Raw genomic sequence first — 19,225 nt, 5'->3', positions numbered from 1 at the left:
ACCCACAACCAGGCTCAAATAGGAAACAGTGTGAGGTAATTATAACGTATACCCCAGCCACTAGCTCTGGGTTTTTATGACTGAACTGCCAAATCACTCCTAGCCAACTCTTCAGGAAATGTGCAGACACTTTCTCAGATTCCAGCTAAAACATCAACTATGTGGCCCTGGGGGATACAGAGCTCACAGGGTGGTAATGGGATATAAAATTTGCGAACTTGAGGTCAGTGGCCTGAACTCTGGGGTGTGAAGCAGCAGCAGTCCATGAAAGACTAAAAACTAGGTGCCGACTTGAAGGTTGCATATCAAGTCCTTCCCTGAAAGGCACTTGTTCACATCAGCTCAGACATTAAGCCCATCAGTAAAGGGAGAGAAAGAGAGTCCACATGTACTTCTGCCTAGAATCACTGGAAGAAGATAATAATATCAACAGGCTTGAGACAGGGTGTTCATTTCTGAGAATTCAGCATTAGGTCCAATTCAAACATAGCTGATGCTCAATAAATAGTTGTCACTTGGAGTAGGCAAGTGTTCTACAAAACTGGTGGGATAGATGATACAGAAGACAAGAATTTAAGATTTTTTTTCTTCACTGGCATGCTTCTTGCTTGGAATCTAAATGTATAAATTAGTAGTGTAGATAGCTGAGTCAGCAAGTTATAAGATAAAGAGTCTGAGCTTACAGACCTAGAACTGCCATGGTTCATCCTAGGACATCTGACGCTTTAATTGCTAATTATTAGTGTGAGTGTGGGGATGGGGGGAGTTACCCATAAGACTCCCAGAGAAGACTCCCACTTCTCTTTCTCCCACCCCCTCCCTACAACCCTCACTAGCCATCACCTCCCTTAAAAAGCCCCATCCCACTCAACCCCACCTAATCTGGAGGCTTCCACTGACAGCAAGGTAGAACTGTGGAGCTAAAACTCCAGTGCGCAGCCTGCCATCAGGGTTGCCCACTGAGAGACTGATCACACTGCCTAAGGCCAAATAAACAAGAACAAGAAAAATGTTCATGTCCACATGATGTAGGAAGTTTGCTTATTTGCAGCACAGTTGAGGACTTGCAGATATCAGTCACCCTTTCTAGGGTAAGGAGACAAATAGGAGGCATAATCTCCTACCCAATAACACACTTCTACTTAAATCCGCCTTTGCCACCGTGTGGCTCAGCTTCCACACCTATGAAGTCGAGAAGAAAATAAGAACACTGAGCGCTTTCTAACGAACTTTCTCTGGGCCGCAGTTTCAGCATCTATAAATTTCTAAAGTCTGTGCCACTACAACCATTTTGTAATATTTTGATAAAGATGGACGGCCTGACTACGGAGGAAGATCGGAGTCATGAAAAAACAACATCTACAAATAAGAAGAGTCTTTAACAGTTACTCATCAAAGGCACCAACCTATTAGGGTCTGATTACACGATCTCATAAATTAGCACCAAATGGGCAGGGGAAATGGCAGGCAAAAAACCATTATCCATGAGGAGAGGGGATGCACCCAGCAACACGGCACCATATACACAGTTTATAATAAATGATGGATTAACCTGCTTTTCCTCTAAATGTTTTTACAGGAATCTTTTCTGACATCCAAGCATCTTTCTTTTATGTCCCGCCTCTCCTCCATAAGCCCTCGGTCTCCTGAAGAGCCTGGTACCAATGTGGCCAGGACTGAGGTGGTTGTCATCAGTATCTGTCAGACACCAGCATCTTCTCTGTCCAGCCCAGGTCCACTGGCTGATAGGACTCCACTCTAGAACTTTCTCCAAACTCTCTCCTCCTGCCTCCCTCAATCTTTCTCCTTCCTCCCCTAACAAAAACCTTACCTCTGGTTTTCTTTTTGAACACCCCAAGACCCCCAAGTAAAAATGAACATTTTATTTAGAATTTCTTTTTCTTAATGTTTAACCCTTATTTGATATTCTTATTATCCCTATTTTATTTATTTGTAGCTCAGCTTAGGAAGTTAAAGAAGAAGAAGAAAAAGAAGATGAGACGACAGTGATGAAAAAGAAAAAGGAGGAGAAAATGGCAACGAGAAAGAAGAAGAAAAAGAGGAAGGGGACGAAGGAAAAGGAGAAGAAACAGAAAAACAAAACAAAATAAAATGAAAGCCTGTCTCTGGAATACATCTCTTTATTAATAGAGGTTTTACTACACTTCAGTTCAAAACCACGAACTTAACAGCAGACATAATGCGTCCATAGAGCCGACATAAATCTTGCCTCCCAACACCAACATCATAGAATGGTTGTACTATATTTGGACTTAGATGTGTTTGGATACTTATATTTGAATGTAAGTATGACTGATGGTCTAGGAATTCACAACCCTTCAAAACACTGAACCAAATCACTTGTCTAACGGCACAGTTCCCCCGCTCTGAGCCTGCTTGCCGTCTGGAATACATCTTTGGCTGGGAATGGTGGAGATAGCGAATTTTCCTCTCTCCCTTCCGCTCTGAGGAGGCTGAATAAATAGACTCAGTGATAACGTCAACAACAAAAAAAAAGCCACTTGAGAAAGTGGTAAGTCACAAGAACTTAAAACTAGGACTTGATATCATAGAGCTCTGGATTTACAATCCAAACGACTGTATTCCTAACCCAATTTTATTCTATTAACAATGTGGCTACTCCATTTACACAAAAAATAATCTAGTTCAGCTCACTACAGTACCAATTCTATTGACAATTGCACATCTATCTTTATTTACTAATTATAATCCCTGATTCCAGAAAAAAAATGTTTCTGAGGTATATTATACCAACAGATATATAGAAATGGGGCTATTAATAGAAATTGAAAGTAAAATCCCACATAGAAGGAATGTAAAACATATCAGATACCTAAATTAATAAAATTAAGTGACTGTGCATTAAATTTGTCCCTGAGTTTCTTAGAGGCTAAAGGAAATGGGCGGAAAGTTAGGAGTTTTATAATTCTTTTATTTGGAAAAACAAAATTTGCCAGTTTTTTAGGAACTGGGGTTTGTGAGTTCTTTAAATGCAAACTAAGAACAATGCCCTTAACGTTAATCTAAAAGATCACAGAGATACATTATTCATGTAGCATTTTGCATTCTGAGGTTGCAGTAAGCAAAATACAATGAAGCATCTTCAATGGGAAACTAAGTCAATCAGACTCGATCAAGTTAGAATTGAAACATCTGATTATCCTTCTCAAAAACCCGCTGCCTCACTGTGGCAGCTAATCTCCAAAGAGGTTGCCCCAAATTCCTCCCCTCCCTGCAGACATAGGCTGCGCCTCACCTCCATCAAGAGGCAGAGCTTATTAGTCCATGCCCTTGAACCTGAGCAAGGTCTGTGACTTGCATGGAATTTCAGACTAGGCTGTCTGAAGAAAGTCTGGTAGGTTCCACTTTTGTTTTCTTGGTATCCTGAGCTGCCTTGTAAAAAGTCTGGCTATGCTGCTGGATGGTCCATATGGAAAGGGAGACAATCTGAGACTCTGTGCAGGAGAACCAAGAAACTCAGCCAACCCTGATAACATATGAACCCACTTAAGCCCTTCCAGCCAGCTCTTAGCCATTCAACTCAGTCTGTGGACAACATATGGGGTTAAAACATGTGACCAGAGATCAAGAGGCTATTGTTCAAGATCCAGCCCCAACAGACACTTACCCTGAACAAGGCCTGGTAGCGGCACCTGGGGCTCAGTTTCCCCATTGGCAAGAAGACACTCAGTGGCCCCATCCCCAGGGGCAGGCCTAGGCAGGAGATCACATAGGAGATAGCTTTAAAACCTGTAAGGCCCCCAGCAGAGCCAGACGAGTGGCTCTCTGCTTCCTTTCGTCCCTTCCTCTGTCCATCCATTTGGACCAACCACACCAAAGTAAACAGGGCTGCAGGTGCCAGTCCATGATCACAGAACCAGAAACACATGTGGAGAAGTCATCTTACTCCTTCTAGACCCAACAGACATTGTGGGAAGCAGAGACAAGACTCCCCACTGTGTCCTGTCCAAATTCCTGCCCTCCAGAATCATAAGAAATAATAAAATTATTGTTGCTTTAAGCCACTACATTTGGGGTAATTTGTTACATAGCAATAAGATAACCAAAACACTCACAAACAAAGATAGCTTGTTTCCTTGTAGTAGAGGGACTAGGAATGACTTTGTCTCTCTTTAGTTTCTCATTAATGATGCTATAATGTTTTTACATATAATGAGTTTCAATGTATATGGACGTGGGAGCACCCTAGGTGCCTCCTCGGCTTTGCCTCTCACAACCAAGTGGTCAAGGACTGCTTATGCTGCCACTCAAGCCTCCTCTTCACCCCCTCCACTGCTGTTGCTCTGGCCATCACCCACTCTCACCATTACTCGACTCCTATATCAGCCTCCCAAATCTCCCTGCCTCTAGTCTCCCTACTCGCTAAACCATATACCTTTGACACTTTGGCCAGAGTGGCAGAGATCGGATCGTGTTCCCATCTTAGAATCCTTTACTAGCTCACCATCCTCAGCTTTCACAACAATCAGATAGTAGCATCATGTGTCCTTTAGTCCCTCTCCCACCCCAATCTATGGACAGACACACACGGTTGCATGCTGCACACCTTCAGGGGGCACTACTTGCATAGGCTACACTATGAACCGTGCCCCCCCAGAAGCCATGCAGTGCAAACCCTGCCCATCATACTCAATGTCCCTCAATCCCAAACACCTTATATCCTTTTTGTTTCATGCCTTTTTCACTCAAATGTTTCCTTATTTCTCTCCTATACTTCCTCCAAGCTCTAATATATATATAATTTACCTTACCCAGTCAATCAATCAAATCGGTCAGACATTCAAAAATTGTCTACTGAATTCTTACCATGTGCCCAGTTCCTAGGTATACCTAGTGATAAAACAAACAAAAACTGAACCTTCAAGAAGTTCTCAGTACTACTAAATAGTCACTTATTTATCACATAGACCAGAGATTAGCTAACCTTTTCTGTAAAGGGCCAAGCAGCAAATAATTCAGTTTTGCAGTGCCCTACTGTCTGTCACAACTACTCTCACTCTGCCACTACGTGTGAAAGCAGACATAGATAAAGCGTAAACAAATGGGCATGGCTTTGTTTCAATACAATTTTATTTATAAAACAGGCAGTCTGGTCCACGGTTTGCTGACCCCTGACAGACTTTCACTGTGAAGTCTTTTCTGAAAAATCCCGTTCCCACAATGATGCGTCCCTAGTCATAGGGACTATATCTGCCTTCGATAAACATTGAGTCTTTCTCCACAGCAATGGTAGAAGATTCTGGTGAAATGAAGGTATCAAGAATGTGGAAGAAAGAAAGTTACCACATATAGGATTTATTGTAATTGAGAATCATTAAAATATATTGGTTAAGAGCACTCACTAGGAAGCCAGATTCCCCAACTCTATCTCTTACTAGTTTATGTCCCTGGAGGAATAACTAAAATTACTGAAAAACTGCATCCCTCAGTTTCCTCATCTGTTAAATGGGCAAGTAGGTAGAATCTTCCTCATAAAGGAGCTGTGTATTAAATGAATAATATATGTACAGTGCAATAGTGAGTGATATACCAGAGCTTGCTATTCTTTCCCATAGGATACAACCAAGGTGAAAAATGACACAGAAAGAATTAAATAGCTCATCATATTGATGAAAACTTAAGACACACACCAGTTTCCCCTGGAAAGAGAAACATCTCTTGCAACTCTATTCTGAAAGAAGTTCCACATGTGGAACATGACAGCAAGAGATTCTGAATGACATAATGAGGAACGTCTCCAGCTCAGAACCATGGGCAATGCAGACGGAGGGTGCCTGTGATGGTTACCTACCACACTCAATAAAAGTTCAAGGTATAATACTAAAATACACATGCTATCCAAAGACCCCACAGCTCAGACACTCTATAAGTCCTTCTGTGTTTTATTAGTGTCTTTGCAGAAGTATCAAAGTTTCTTGTTTGACAAAATATTATATTACTATGTTATTAACTATACCTGGGATTTGTGAACTAGCATGAAGGAATATTAGGAATTTTAAGTGGAATTTTACCAAAGTCTTAGTACTGCATTTTTGTCCAGAGGAATGAAAACCAAAACCATAACTAAAATTAATGGAGAAAGAAAATTTAATATTAAGAATTTGTCTTTAAAACTTAACCTTTGCGTACCTCAGCTCTCACAGCTGTAAAGGGAAGGTAATAAAAGGACTCACCTTATAGAGATGTTCTGAGCATAGAATGAGCTATAATATGCAAAACACTGAGAGGAGTGCCTGGTACCTAAATGCCATCTAATCGTCACCTACCACTGCTACAAATGTTATTATTATTTATTTTTTACTTGCTCCTAGATCCCATGTCCTTTCATACCTTTCTGCTGTCTCCTGATTTTTGTAATGCATCTGATTCTCCTACCAAATATTAAGCCTCTCCAGGCTGTGGGTGCTATGTCTCTGGCATTCCACAAAGCTAAATTCAACATAGCATTCAATCAAGGCTTCTTGAATTAATGAATTCTTTGAATCCCAGCTTTGACAAGTTAGTGTTACAATGCTTATGACAGGATTCTTGCTTTTGATGATTTTACAATCTAATGGGAAAATCAAGCTTAACAAACTTGAAATATTAAACTCTCATATGCCTGCCATATAACTCAGGCCTGATATGTTACTGATTTCAGCTTTCTTTAAAAATTTCATGGAACAAAATTCTAAGTTTCTAGAATAGGCCTATTTGTTGGGTTAGTTTCTAGACACAAAGAAATTGTTAATACAGTTTATTTCTCTTTCAAGAAAACGTTTTTTAAATCTTATTTTCACCTTGAAAATTAAGGCTAAAATTCAGAAATTGGTTAGGCTTATTGTTTGGTTCATTGCAGGAAAAAGCAAACAAATTATGTGTGAGTATCCTAATAATTTGTTCAGCATTTGGCTTGATTAGAGTCAGTAGCATAATACTATAATCTTTTAAAGTACCTGCTATACAAGAAGACAGAGGAATGTTTCACTATTTTTAAAAAAAATTCCAAATAAGCTTGTAGGGATGTCTGCACTGCCATTTCCATCATCCCTAACCTCATTTCACTATAACTTGATGTATCAATATGTTTAAATTAATTTGTGACACCAACAACTTATGCATTTTTGTAAATAATCTCTGTGTCTTAAATATTACAAAAGAAATCCCATAAATAAATATTTTGTCTCCATCTTCTTGTTTAAAATGTGGAATTGCTGAAACCTTTTATTTAAGAATATCTTTTTTTAATGGTGTTGCAATATTTTAGCTTAATCTATTCAGTAAATGAAATGACAAACCATAGCACTGCAGGAGTTTTTCCCCATATTTAATTATTAGCCTATCTGACTTCGGATGAAGTCTTAAAGTCTTCTTTATAAAGTAAAATGGACTTTATGAAGTCTACAGAACTTTTTCTGTGTGCCTTGCTAAAGTTCTTTATTTTAATAACAGACGTCTGTGTAATTAATCCCTCTGAATTTGTCATCACATAATCTATCCTGTGTATGAACTGTTCCATGTGTATTTCTGTAACAAGACCCCTGGAAAAAAATAAACAAATAAACAAAGACCAAAAGGAATCATGCACAAGGGGACAAATTGTGTGAAATACAACCAGTCTCATACACTTATAAGCCAGGCAATAAGCATAGACGTTCTCAGTCCATCTTATCAGAGATTTGGGCAAAGGAGGTTTCACTCTAAAGAATTTTTCCCTTTGATGGGAAACTGTAATATTTCCTTATTTGGGAGCTAAAGCAATAAGGCAAACATAAATAAATGGTGCATAAGTACTGCTATTCAAGTAGAGTTATGTGTTTTTTTTAAATTAGATTGTCTCCCACACTTTTTGCCTAATCACAGAAGTTAAGAATTTAGCTGAGAAAAATTCTTCTGAACTAAAATTCAAACAATAAAGCTAGGATTTTATTATTTCTCATAAAGTCATCTCACACATGTTAAGCAGTGCCCAGGCAAACAAAAACTACTATACATTTATTACTTGAAAACGTTTTTGAAACTTGCAAAACTCTCATTTCAAAATACAGAGAAATGCAATTTTTTCAGAGTGACTGGGGACCACACTCATTCCACTAAAAAAAGGATTTCCTGTAGAAACAGAAATTGGCGATTTACTCTAAGAAAACACAGCGAAAGCTGGGAAGAAACTTGAGGATGCTTAAGTTTCCACTGTGGAACAACGTCTGCTGCCCAGTGAGAAGGGAAAAAAAAAAAAAGAACACCTGCAACAGGATGGGAGGAGAGAAAGACAGGCTAGGACTACACACCCAAAGAGGGAAAAACCACGCGGGTCCCTAGTCTGGGACGCAAAGGAGCTGACAGGAAAGGAATACATATCCCAAGAAGAAGAATACCCAGGCAAATTCTGTGGTCACCTGTCACATCAGAGAAAGAGAAGAAGGCAGTAATTTGTAGGAGAGCCCAGGCCAACGCACGGAAGACACTGATGAGTTTAAAGCACCTTTTACCTGGAGAAGATATTAGTGAGGTGCTGAAAGTTGCTGCCACCAACTGGGCATCAGGCGGACTTAGGGGTTACAAATCACTTTCACTTCATAAACTGTGCATCAAAATGGTAAACAGGTTTTACTGTAGTCAGAGAGGTTAGTTCTGAAGCTGGTAATATTTTAACTAGCAAAAGTAGAAGTTTTAAGCAATAACTGGAAAAATGGAACACACAACTGCTCTTCCTGATGATGTATACAGCACGGTGTGGTTAAAAGACTTATTCATGTGAGACTGTAATAGCAATAAGCAGAGAGAATACATCTTAAAGGCTATTCAAATTTAAGATCAAAATTGGCATTTGTTTAAAACTTATGGGTAAACCTTTGATCCAGCAATTCTATTTTCCTTTATTAACTTATACTACATATAAATATTCACATGTACACAAACATGCAAGTAGAAGAAGGTTGGTAACAGCAAAAAATTTAATATAATCTAAAGAGCCATCATTAGGGAAATGTTCCAGCCACATTATGGGATTCTATATGCCAAGAGAATGCACGAAGTAGATCCCTATGAGTTGATAGATGGATGCACTAAAGATATATAAGAGTAAGCAAGGTTTGAACAGTATGTATGGTATATTCCATGCATTAAAAAGGATACACACACATATCTATCTGTGTGTGTATATATATACATATATATTATATATATATATTTGGATATGTTTTATACTATCTCTAGAAAAATACATAAGACAATGGTGTCTGAGAGGTATTTACAATTAAATATTTTTAATTGTATATCCTTTTAAATTTTTATTTTTTACCCCAAGTATATGTATATAATACATATATACATATAACATTTTAGATAACATAAGAACTATAAAAATAAAAACCTTTATATTATAAAGGTTCATTATTATAGCATATTAATATATATTGTTATGCTATAAAGGTTAATTATAATTATTTGTTAAACTTTTCATATGTATGCAAAATCTCATAGATAACATGAGAATTAGGAACACTCATAATTACTGGTCTATTAATACCATGTTTTGGGGAAGGCTTTATGAAGAGTTTGCAATAAGGTAACGTCCACGTTAGTGACCAAATACTATAACACAGAGAAGTGTTTCTTTATAATCTTAAAAAAATGTAAAACCCAGGAGAACTAAGTGCTGGTGTGAGTAAAAGCATGGACAGCCTGTTAAGCAACAAAGTAAGGCTTAGTTTCTGTTTTCACGTTGAGTTAGGGCCTCCCGAGGAAACATGCTGGTTGGTGATAGCACATAGAGACGAGACAAATGTCTGGCTAGGCCTAATGTCTCCCTGCAGACCTTCATCCACAGAATTAAACTCCTACTTCCTCTCTCTCTATGGGAGCAATGCCATCGAGCTTAGCTATTAAGATAATATATATGGCAGAAATATATTTTTTGAAGGAAAAATGCTAGGCTAAATCAGGTCCTTTTCAGAACGGGTGAAAATCAGTTTCAGTCCATCTACTGAACTGGCCATGGGCCGTGCACACAGGGCAAGACACGTCTGCTGCCTGATCAGTATCAGGCTTAACATGATAAGCAAATTTCCTTTCCAGCACTGTTGGAATCCGTGATTTATTTTCCACAAAGGCCAAGATAGAACTAAGTTAATCATAACTATTTCCTAGGGTCAGAAAATCATGCATATTTCACCACGGCCTAAGTGCTTGGCTCTGACAATCATGTTGTCCCAGATCTAGAGCAGGACTCAAAAACTGGTCCGTTCGGTTTACTGTACTTTTTCCTTCCCATACTTGGGCCATACAAACACAAATTTCACTACATATATATAATAAAAACAGCCCATAACAAAAAAGAATACGTGAAATGTCCAGCCACATATCCAAGTGGACACCATTACTTGGTCACTCAGGGTCATATAATCAAACTACACAACTACTCAAAAAAGAGCAGCAATGAGAATCGTAAGAACTTAATAGAAACCTCTGTGTATTTACTGTCTAGGTTCATTACAGGATCCTCCAAGGGGACAAAATGGGTCATTTATAATCCATCCTGCTGCTTCTCCAGAGGCTTGAATTTAAACACTCTCAGAAAGAGATACTTCCCTTTCAATTTGAACAATTTTAAGGGAAGGGTACTCCCACCCTTCTTCAATTCAGGGAACTGGCCATCCTTACAGAGTCAACCTGCCTGATTTAAATATTTTCTGCTGAAACATTTTCTGTAATAGGGGTATGAGAAGCTGGTGAAATGCTCAGTTGCATCTGAGTAACACACACGACAGGTTAAAAACACTCCTTCAAGGCCAGCCACAGCAGCATTACTGCCCGGATGAAATAAAGAGCTTCTAACAACCGCAAAACAACTTCTCAGAAACACTTGCCCTGCTCTGCTTCCAGTGTAGACATCTGAAAGGAAAACTCAGTCCCTAATTTTAACAAGCATAACTTAGAGGAGAACCAACCATTAACTATGTGTCTTCTCTGACTGTCTGTCCCTGAAACTCCTTTCTTTCCTTGCTCCCTTACAAACAGAGCATCTACAAAGATGCCCACGAGGCAAGTACTTTCCCTAAACACAACCGGAATTAGTATGAAGGGAAAGGTTGGGCTGCCCCTCTTCCCAGTCGCAGCTCCTCCCCTTCTTCCTCAAAGAACCCTTCTCGCCTCCCAAAATCAGCCTCGACAATGGCCCAAGATTCCTTTTAGCCATGACCTCTCCTCTGGGGCAGAAATCCTTAAAGCGTACAGGCAAGGTGGTTTAGCCACAAACGCGGCGAGAACTGGATAACCCTTGCATCTCTAAGGTGCCCCCAGGAGGTCTTGTCAAGGATCCTTCTACTGTCCAGAATCGACCCTGTCAGTTCCTCTGGATCTTGATACTCGGGAGAAGAGGGAGGGGACACCCACACCCAAGGAGCTGGCCCGTTCCATTACCCTTTAAGCGCGTCGTGTCCTCCGCCGCCTCTTCTCTTGGCCCGGCTGGCTCTGGTTTCCTTCACGTTCCCAGCCTCCAAATTGGCGTCCGCCCCATGGCTCGTGTAGGAAGCTAAGAGCACGGTAAATCCCAGGGCGACCTCCAGCAGCCCCCCTCGCCGCATGATGTCGAGCGGCCGCCGGCTCCCGCCGCCTCTCGCCGCGCCCCGGGCTCGGTCCGGGGCCGCCGCTGCGCCCTGGAGCGCGCCGCGCCGCCGGGGTCCCGCTCTCCCGCCGCCCGTCCCCCGGGCCGGGCTCCTCCCGCCTTCTCCAGGCGCTGCTCCCACTTCAGGCGGCCCCTGCCAGCTGCAACAGACAAATCGCCGAAGCGGGGGAGACATTCAGGGCTTCGGGATGCTGAAGCCTCGGGGTCCCCATTCCCGAGCCCAACCCGCGCGCCGCCTGCGCGTGGCGCAGTTACTTTGGGTAAGTGAAGACCGTTTGGTCCACAGCTGGCTGAAAAGCCCAGGCCCCCCGGCGGCAGCGGCTCCAGCCAGCCCCTCGGCCTCCCGGGCGCTGCCTGAAAAAAGCGCCGCAAAGTACCCATGTCCCGAGCAGTTCTAAACCCTGGGGCAAGCTCGCTGCGTTTATTTTTTACTAGCACGAATTGCGCACGATGCGCGCTCTGACGCCCCAGCTCCCCAGCCTGTCCTCTCCGCCAAGCCGCGGGGCTGGAAGCCCGCCGCGCCGTCCCCGGCCGGCTCCGGGCACTGCCACCGCCCCCCGAGCATCTGACGCCGAGCCCGGCACCGGGAGCCCCGGGCCAGGAAGCTGTCAGGCAGGGGAGGGCCAGCGCCAGCTCTGGACGTTCCGGGACAGCCCCTCACCCCAGTCCCTGTCCCTGCCCTCAGCGCGGCGCAAACGCAAAAGCCGCCGTGGCTGAAGCTCCAGCCCCGGTGGCCGCCCGACCCCTGTCGGGACCCCGGCTGCACCCACTGGAGAAGTGGCGGCTCCGGCTCCCGAGGCGGCGGCGGCGGCTGTTCCTTGGTCCTGGCCGCGGCAGCCGCTGCCCCGCTCTGCCCGCAGCTGTCCCAGCTGTGGCCGCCTGTCCGCCTGCGGCACCCACAGTCTCTGCCGCGGCTCCCGCGGCCCCCTCCTTTCCCCACCTCTTCAAGTATCGTCTGCGCAGCGGTTTCTCGCGAGAGAAATACTTTTTTTAAAAAAAGAAAGAAAAAGAAAATGACACCCCCTCCTACATCCCCCTCATCACCACCCCACCCCTCGGCCCCATCCATCCTCCCTTTCCACTCCCCTTTGCCAGCCACCGCCTCGGCGCGGGGGCCTCCCTCGCTCGCAGGATTAGCGCAGTGGGAGGAGGCAGAGGTGATCGGGTCCTGCCCGGCCTGGGATTTCGCGTTTTGGGGTGAGGAGTTGAGGGAATGGGAAGAAGTCGAGTAGCGGTTTCACCCGCTCTGCGGCTGGGAGATCTAGACCCGAGATTAGCCTCCCCCGCGACCTGGGAAGCCCTGCGGGCGCGGAAGGCTGTGCCACCTGTACCTAGAACGCGCGCTGGAGACGGCGGCTCGGAGGCCCCAGCGGCCCCGGCGAGAGAGGAGACGCGTCCCGTTTGCCCGCGTCTCCCCGGCGCCGCCTCACTGCGTCTCTCGGGCTGGGCACAGAGCGGAGGCCGGAGGCCCGGAGGCCGGGGCAGGGCGCCGCGGGGGCGCGGCGGCGGCCGGGGCTGATGTGCGAGCGGGGGAGGGGGCTCCGCCGCTGCCACCGGCGTCGAGAGCCCACTCGAGGCGCGGTTCTGGGTCTTGGTTCAAGTCACCCAGGCTGAACCCAAGATGCTCCAAGAGTCTGAGTGGGATAACGACCCAGAGGCCTGTGAATGTTGGAACCTGGGATTTGGGATGGAGGCATTGAAGGGGCGGTCCTTTTCCCCAGCCCACAGCTAAGATTGGGCTTCTCCTGGACGAACCTAGACCCTATTTCACCTCCCCAAACATTCATATTCTCTCTCTCTCTCTCTCCCTCTCTCCACCTCTCTCTCTCCCTCTCTCTCCCTCTCTCTCTCTCTCTCTCTCACACACACACACACACACACACACACACACACACAAGCCTGCCTCTCCAGGACAAGCAGGGCACAGTGACTTTAGAGAATATAGTATTTATGGTATCCTTATATAGCTAAGGCCCCGTGTTGCCTGCACCCTATAATGGTGTAGGAGGGCAGGAAATCACACTCTGGGCCCTAGGCACTGGTACTGGAGACCCCCAGAAAATCCCCGTGGAGTACCCACCAGCTGTCAAGCCAGAAATAAGAGCGCAGCACAAACAAACAGGAATCCTGTTGAAAGGGGTTTTCCTTATTTGCAATTATCTGTGCCCAGACAATAGGGTATAGGGACCTGGGCAAGTTATTTAACTTCTTTCCTCTTGCAAGACAGGAATAGTAATGTTGACCACACAGGGTTGCAATGGTGATGATGAGCCTGCCGAACTGTTATGACACCGTGATCTCGAAGATAAAAACAGTGAAACTGTCAAAAATAGGAGCCCATTTAAAATCACAGCCCTATAAGTATGTGGCCTAGTTTGAGTCCTCACCTGCAAAAATTCTCTTACCAGATTCATGAATTGGAGCCTTGATCACACACCCATGGTTGAGTAAAGGCGAGCCTTTGTTCAAGAGGCATTTACTGAACACAAACTGTGTCCCAGTTGGTGTGTGGTTGAACCAAGCTCCTGGGTGAGCAAGGCAGAAACGTTTCTCCCCTCACATAGTAGTCTACAGGGAAAGGCAGACTCGAGACAAATGATGACTCAAATTTTAAATGCCAAGAAGGAGAAGTCCTGGTTGTTTGCTTGGAGGATATATAACGGAGTACTTGACCTAGGTTTTGGCTGACCAGGGAAGGCTTTCCTGAGGAAGTGATGTTTAACTTAAATCCAAACACATGACTAGACTTTACTTAGGGCAGTGGTTCTCAACCCGGGCTATACAGTAGAATGACCTGGGAACTTGAAAAAAAAATCTGACACCAGGACTCAACCCCTGGAGGTTCTGACTTAAATAGTCTCGAGTGGAGCCTTGACACAGGCATTTTTAAAAGCTCCCCAGGTAGGGAGAGGTAAGGGTGGTGTTCAGACTGGGAAAAGAATCTGGGCAGAGGGACCACGGCTCAGGAGAAGCAGGGCTTCGTTGGAGATCCACAAAGGCCTTGTCCTGCCCACCAGTTTTCTGGACTGTGCTGCACCCTCTGGGGAATCCGGAAACTGCCTGCTTTCTCTACACTCCAGCAGCGTGTGAGACACTCTGTACTCTCTCTTAGAGTCCTCCCTCAGTGACGTGTTGGACAGCAGCAGCTGAACATAGGGCTTTTCTAAGGCTTTTGCCCACGAAGCCAAGAGTGAACGCTGGTTCCCTGCAAGTCCCCCCTTCTAGCATTTCTGAACATTTCTATTACCTCCTAACCTAACCCTAAACTGCCTTCCAGGGTCTCACCTCTAAAGGAGATTTAGATTAAATGCTTGCTTCAGGCTTTGGCCCTTTTTTTTCCTCCTTTTTTCTCCTTGGCCCCTTCCTCGAGTAGAGGAGAGACTTTCTAGTTCCTCTTCATACTGGGTGGGAGTCCTAGGCCATATATTCCCCTCTTTAGGCAATAAGTCTCATGATTTAACTATAGTGTTGGAGCGAGAAAACATAACTACTGAAAGAGATTTCTTTCAAATATGTAAGAAATACACCCATTATCTAGGCAATCGACATATATTAGAGCAATGTGCTACCAGTACCAAAATTCAGTAGCAAATGAAGAAAATTATGTATTTGCAATAAGATTTTCTTGATGCCAGATGATTCAGGAGCCACCTCTCTTTAAACTTATCATACTCTTTGCAAAATAAGTCCATGGGGCTAGAATTCCCTTATTTCTCCTTTTCATTTCAAAAAACTCCACCCATCCTAAGAGAATCTGCTCAAATCCCTCCTTGTTCATGAGGACTTTTTGCTCATGATATCTCTCTCTTGTTCAAACTTCATTGTACTTATTACCTGAATCATTCATTTAATAATTTATTAATTGTAATACACAATTGTAGTATGCTTACTATGTGCCAAGCATTATGTTGGGCACTGATAATTGGCATATTTATTATATTGTTGTGCTAAACTATTTTTTAAATCACTGTACTTATTCTTCCTAGATGGATTATGGATCCTTAAGGCCAAGGTCCCATTCCTTATTCAAGGAAATGTGTACAGTGTCCTAGAAACTGTTCCAAAAGATAACTAGTTTGTTGGCTGTTGTTTTATCAGTTGGAATCTTCTGATATTTTAGCTTCAAGACCATTCTCATCACTTTATATCCCCTGAATAAATACATGTGTCAGCAGGCTTCTCTATCTACCAGCAAGAAAACTAACTCTAGACAATTTAAGCAAAAAAACTGCTTTAAGTATTATCAGGTTATAAGAGGGCTCATTGACCCTGATGTTGGAATTATATGGGGACTAGTGCAGGCAGGTCTGGGTAGAGGCAGCAGAAACAAATGGAGACCTTCTTCAGCGTGATACTATTTGGGTGAATTGATGCCAATCATTGGATCCTTCTGCCACCCCACTCAGGGTTCAGATTCAAAGGCTAGGGTCCAACTGGCCTAGCTAGCATAAGGAAGCTGCCCCCAGTCCTGGCCAGAGACTGATGGAGCATCCTGATGGATGGTCCCAATAAGAATGCATGTCATGGGAAAGGGGTTACTCTATAAAGAATGACTGAAATACTATGACCAAAAACTGGGAGCATGTATGTTTGTCAGACACACACACACACACACACACACACACACAAAATGTCCAGGTGTTCCCTATACCATCTCAAGAACTTTTGAGGATATTTATAATTGATTGAGATAAACCATTTCCAAGAGCATAAGAAGCATACTCTAAAATCAGATACTAAGCCATTCACTACGGACTAAAACATTTCTTTATGAAATGAGTTAACTTGACGCTCATGTAGTCCTAATTCCCTCCATTGATCCATGGATGGTGGTAAATAGATCATTTATAATACAACCAGCTATATCATCAAAAACTAGCTTTTGACTGAGTGTTGTAGAATTTTGCAGTTACAAAAGTATAATGCATATATGACGCTACCAAAAACCATACATACGTATAGCAGAAAAACAATGCCCTCACATAGATAATCTCATTTAATCCTCACCAGCACTTTATAGGAGGTTGAAAAATAAGGCCACAATATTTCTTATCATCTTTCATCAAGAACTGGAGTCTATTTCCCAACCCTTTGAATCTGAGCTGGTCTTGTGGCTTCCTGTGACCAATAGAAATATGGTGGAAGTGACATTGTGTGACTTCCAAGGCTAGGCCTTAAGAGACCTTGCAGCTTCCTCCTTCACCCTCTTAGATGCTGCCCTGAAATGGCCATGGCTTGGAGAAGTTCAGGATGAAAAAGTATGCCCCAGCTAATCTGAGACCCTCACCAAGCCACGAACTAAATGCAGCCACATGTGTGATCCTAGCAGATCAGCAGAAAAATTGCCCAGTGAATTCACAGAATAAATATACAGTATCACTATAGTTTTAAGCCACTTAATTATTAGGGTAGTCTATTACACAGGGATAGATAACTAATACAAACTTATAAGGGAAAATATTTCTGTCTCAGTTTTATAGATGAATAAACTCACATTCGGAAACACTGAGAAACTTGCTTAAATTCGTAGAACTAGAACTGGAGTCAGGGCTGGATTCAAAACCTTGCTTTTGACAACAAGTTAAAAGTACTTTTCATTTCATCACCTCATCCATCTGCCATAAAATCTCACTCAAGATCTTGGTTTTCAGTACACTGGAGCCATTCCCTGTATCCATAACACTTCCCTGGTGTCTTCTGGGAAGCTAAGGTTTCACCCCTGGAGCTTCATTGCAATCCGAACCTACATTGCATCCTATGTGAGAGCTCCATTTATTCCATGCTGCAGTCACTAAGATCTCCCAGGAAACAAAGGGATCATAAAAGCTGCTGTAGTCAACTTCTCTGCCTCTCTGCTTCAGTTTCTAGCCCCTCTCACATCCCCAACACATAGAAGAATTCCTTGTGAATAACAGGAGCTCAAACAATATTTGTTGAATGAACAGATAAATGCATTAACTTCCTTTCAAGATGATGATATGACGGCAACTTTAAAACCTCACCCCGTCTTCCTTATCACTCTGTGTGTTAAGGAAAGACCTAAACCTCTCCAGCCATAGACAAAGCCCTAGTGTGTTACATTGCCTGGTTGTGCTTCTGTGTCGATCAGTCCCTCTTGGGATGTGATATGAATGAATGGGACTTGGCTTTGAAAAAGAACTAAAGGTAGAATTAAGTTGCCTTCTCCTATCTATGAAACAAAACTAGAATCACGGACATAGAGAATAGACTGGTGGTTGCCAAAGGTGACGGGGTTGGGAGAGGGATGGATTGGGAGTTTGGGATTAGCAGATGCAAACTGGCATATATAGAATGGATAAACAACAAGGTCCCACTGTATAGCACGGGGAACTATATTCAATATCCTGTGAAACCATAAAGGAAAAGAATATGGAGAGATCTTCAAGATGGCGGAGGAGTAAGATGTGGAGATCACCTTCCTCCCCACAAATACATCAGAAATACATGTACATGTGGAACAACTCCTACAGAACACCTACTGAACACTGGCAGAACACCTCAGACTTCCCAAAAGGGAACAGACGCCCTCAGGAGACCTACATGAAGAGGCGGGGCCAAATCAAAATCTGAAGCCCAGGAGCTGTGCGAACAAAGAAGAGAAAGGGAAATCTCTCCCAGCAGCCTCAGGAACAGCAGATTAAATCTCCACAAACAACTTGATGTACCCAGCATCTCTGGAATACCTGAATAGACAACGAATCATCCCAAAATTGAGGCAGTGGACTTTGGGAGCAACTGTAGACCTAGGGTTTGCTTTCTGCATCTAATTTGTTTCTGGTTTTTGTTTATCTTAGTTTAGTATTTAGAGGTTATTATCATTGGTAGATTTGTCTATTGACTTGGTCGCTCTCTTCCTTTTCTTTTTTAAATATATACATATATATATTTTTCCTTTTTCTCTTGTGAGTGTGTATGTGTATGCTTCTTTGTGTGATTTTGTCTGTATAGCTTTGCTTTTACCGTTTGTCCTAGGGTTCTGCCTGTCTGTTTAGTTTAGTTTTGTTTTGTTTTGTTGTTTTCGTTTTTTGCTATTTTTTAGTATATATTTTAGCACTTGTTATCATTGGTGTGTTTGTTTTTTGGTTTGGTTGCTCTCTCTGTCTTCAAATTACTCTTTGATTTTTTTTATTTTTAATAAGTTTTTTATTTTAATAACAATATTTTATTTTTATTATTTTTCTTTCCCTCTTTTTTTTCTCCCTTTTCTTCTGAGCTGTGTGGCTGACAGGGTCTTCATGCTCCGGCCGGTGTCAGGCCTGTGCCTCTGAGGTGGGAGAGCTGAGTTCAGGACATTGGCCCACCAGAGACCTACCGGCTCCATGTAATATCAAACAGCTAAAGCTCTCCCAGAGAGCTCCATCTCAATGCTAAGACCCAGCTCCACTCAACAACCAGCAAGCTACAGTGCTGGACACCCTATGCCAAGCAACTAGCAAGACAGAAACAAAACCACACCCATTAGCAGAGAGGCTGCCTAAAATCATACTACAGTCACAGACACCCAAAAAACACACCACCAGACACAGTCTGACCCACAAGAAAGGCAAGATCCACCCT

General features: G+C 43.2%; 2 protein-coding genes across 2 annotated transcripts in view; one reads left to right on the top strand and one right to left on the bottom strand.

Annotated features, from left to right (window-relative positions):
* The window catches only part of FBN1 (fibrillin 1), a 254,846-nt gene extending 243,240 nt beyond the window's left edge, over positions 1 to 11,606 (bottom strand). The window contains exon 1 of the mRNA XM_007170445.3: positions 11,443 to 11,606. Coding sequence (XP_007170507.2) covers positions 11,443 to 11,606 — 164 coding nt within the window. The remainder of the gene's footprint in view (positions 1 to 11,442) is intronic.
* LOC130707680 (uncharacterized) lies at positions 11,605 to 18,986 on the top strand. Its single transcript, XM_057543990.1, has 2 exons — positions 11,605 to 11,907; positions 18,882 to 18,986. Exons 1-2 carry the CDS (start codon positions 11,605 to 11,607, stop codon positions 18,891 to 18,893), a joined length of 315 nt encoding a protein of 104 aa, XP_057399973.1. The 3' UTR covers positions 18,894 to 18,986.
* Positions 18,987 to 19,225: the final 239 nt, after the last annotated feature.

This window comes from Balaenoptera acutorostrata, chromosome 3 (genome assembly GCF_949987535.1).
Source record: "Balaenoptera acutorostrata chromosome 3, mBalAcu1.1, whole genome shotgun sequence".
NCBI classification, from domain to species: domain Eukaryota; kingdom Metazoa; phylum Chordata; class Mammalia; order Artiodactyla; family Balaenopteridae; genus Balaenoptera; species Balaenoptera acutorostrata.
This window is presented reverse-complemented; position numbering and strand designations above follow the sequence as displayed.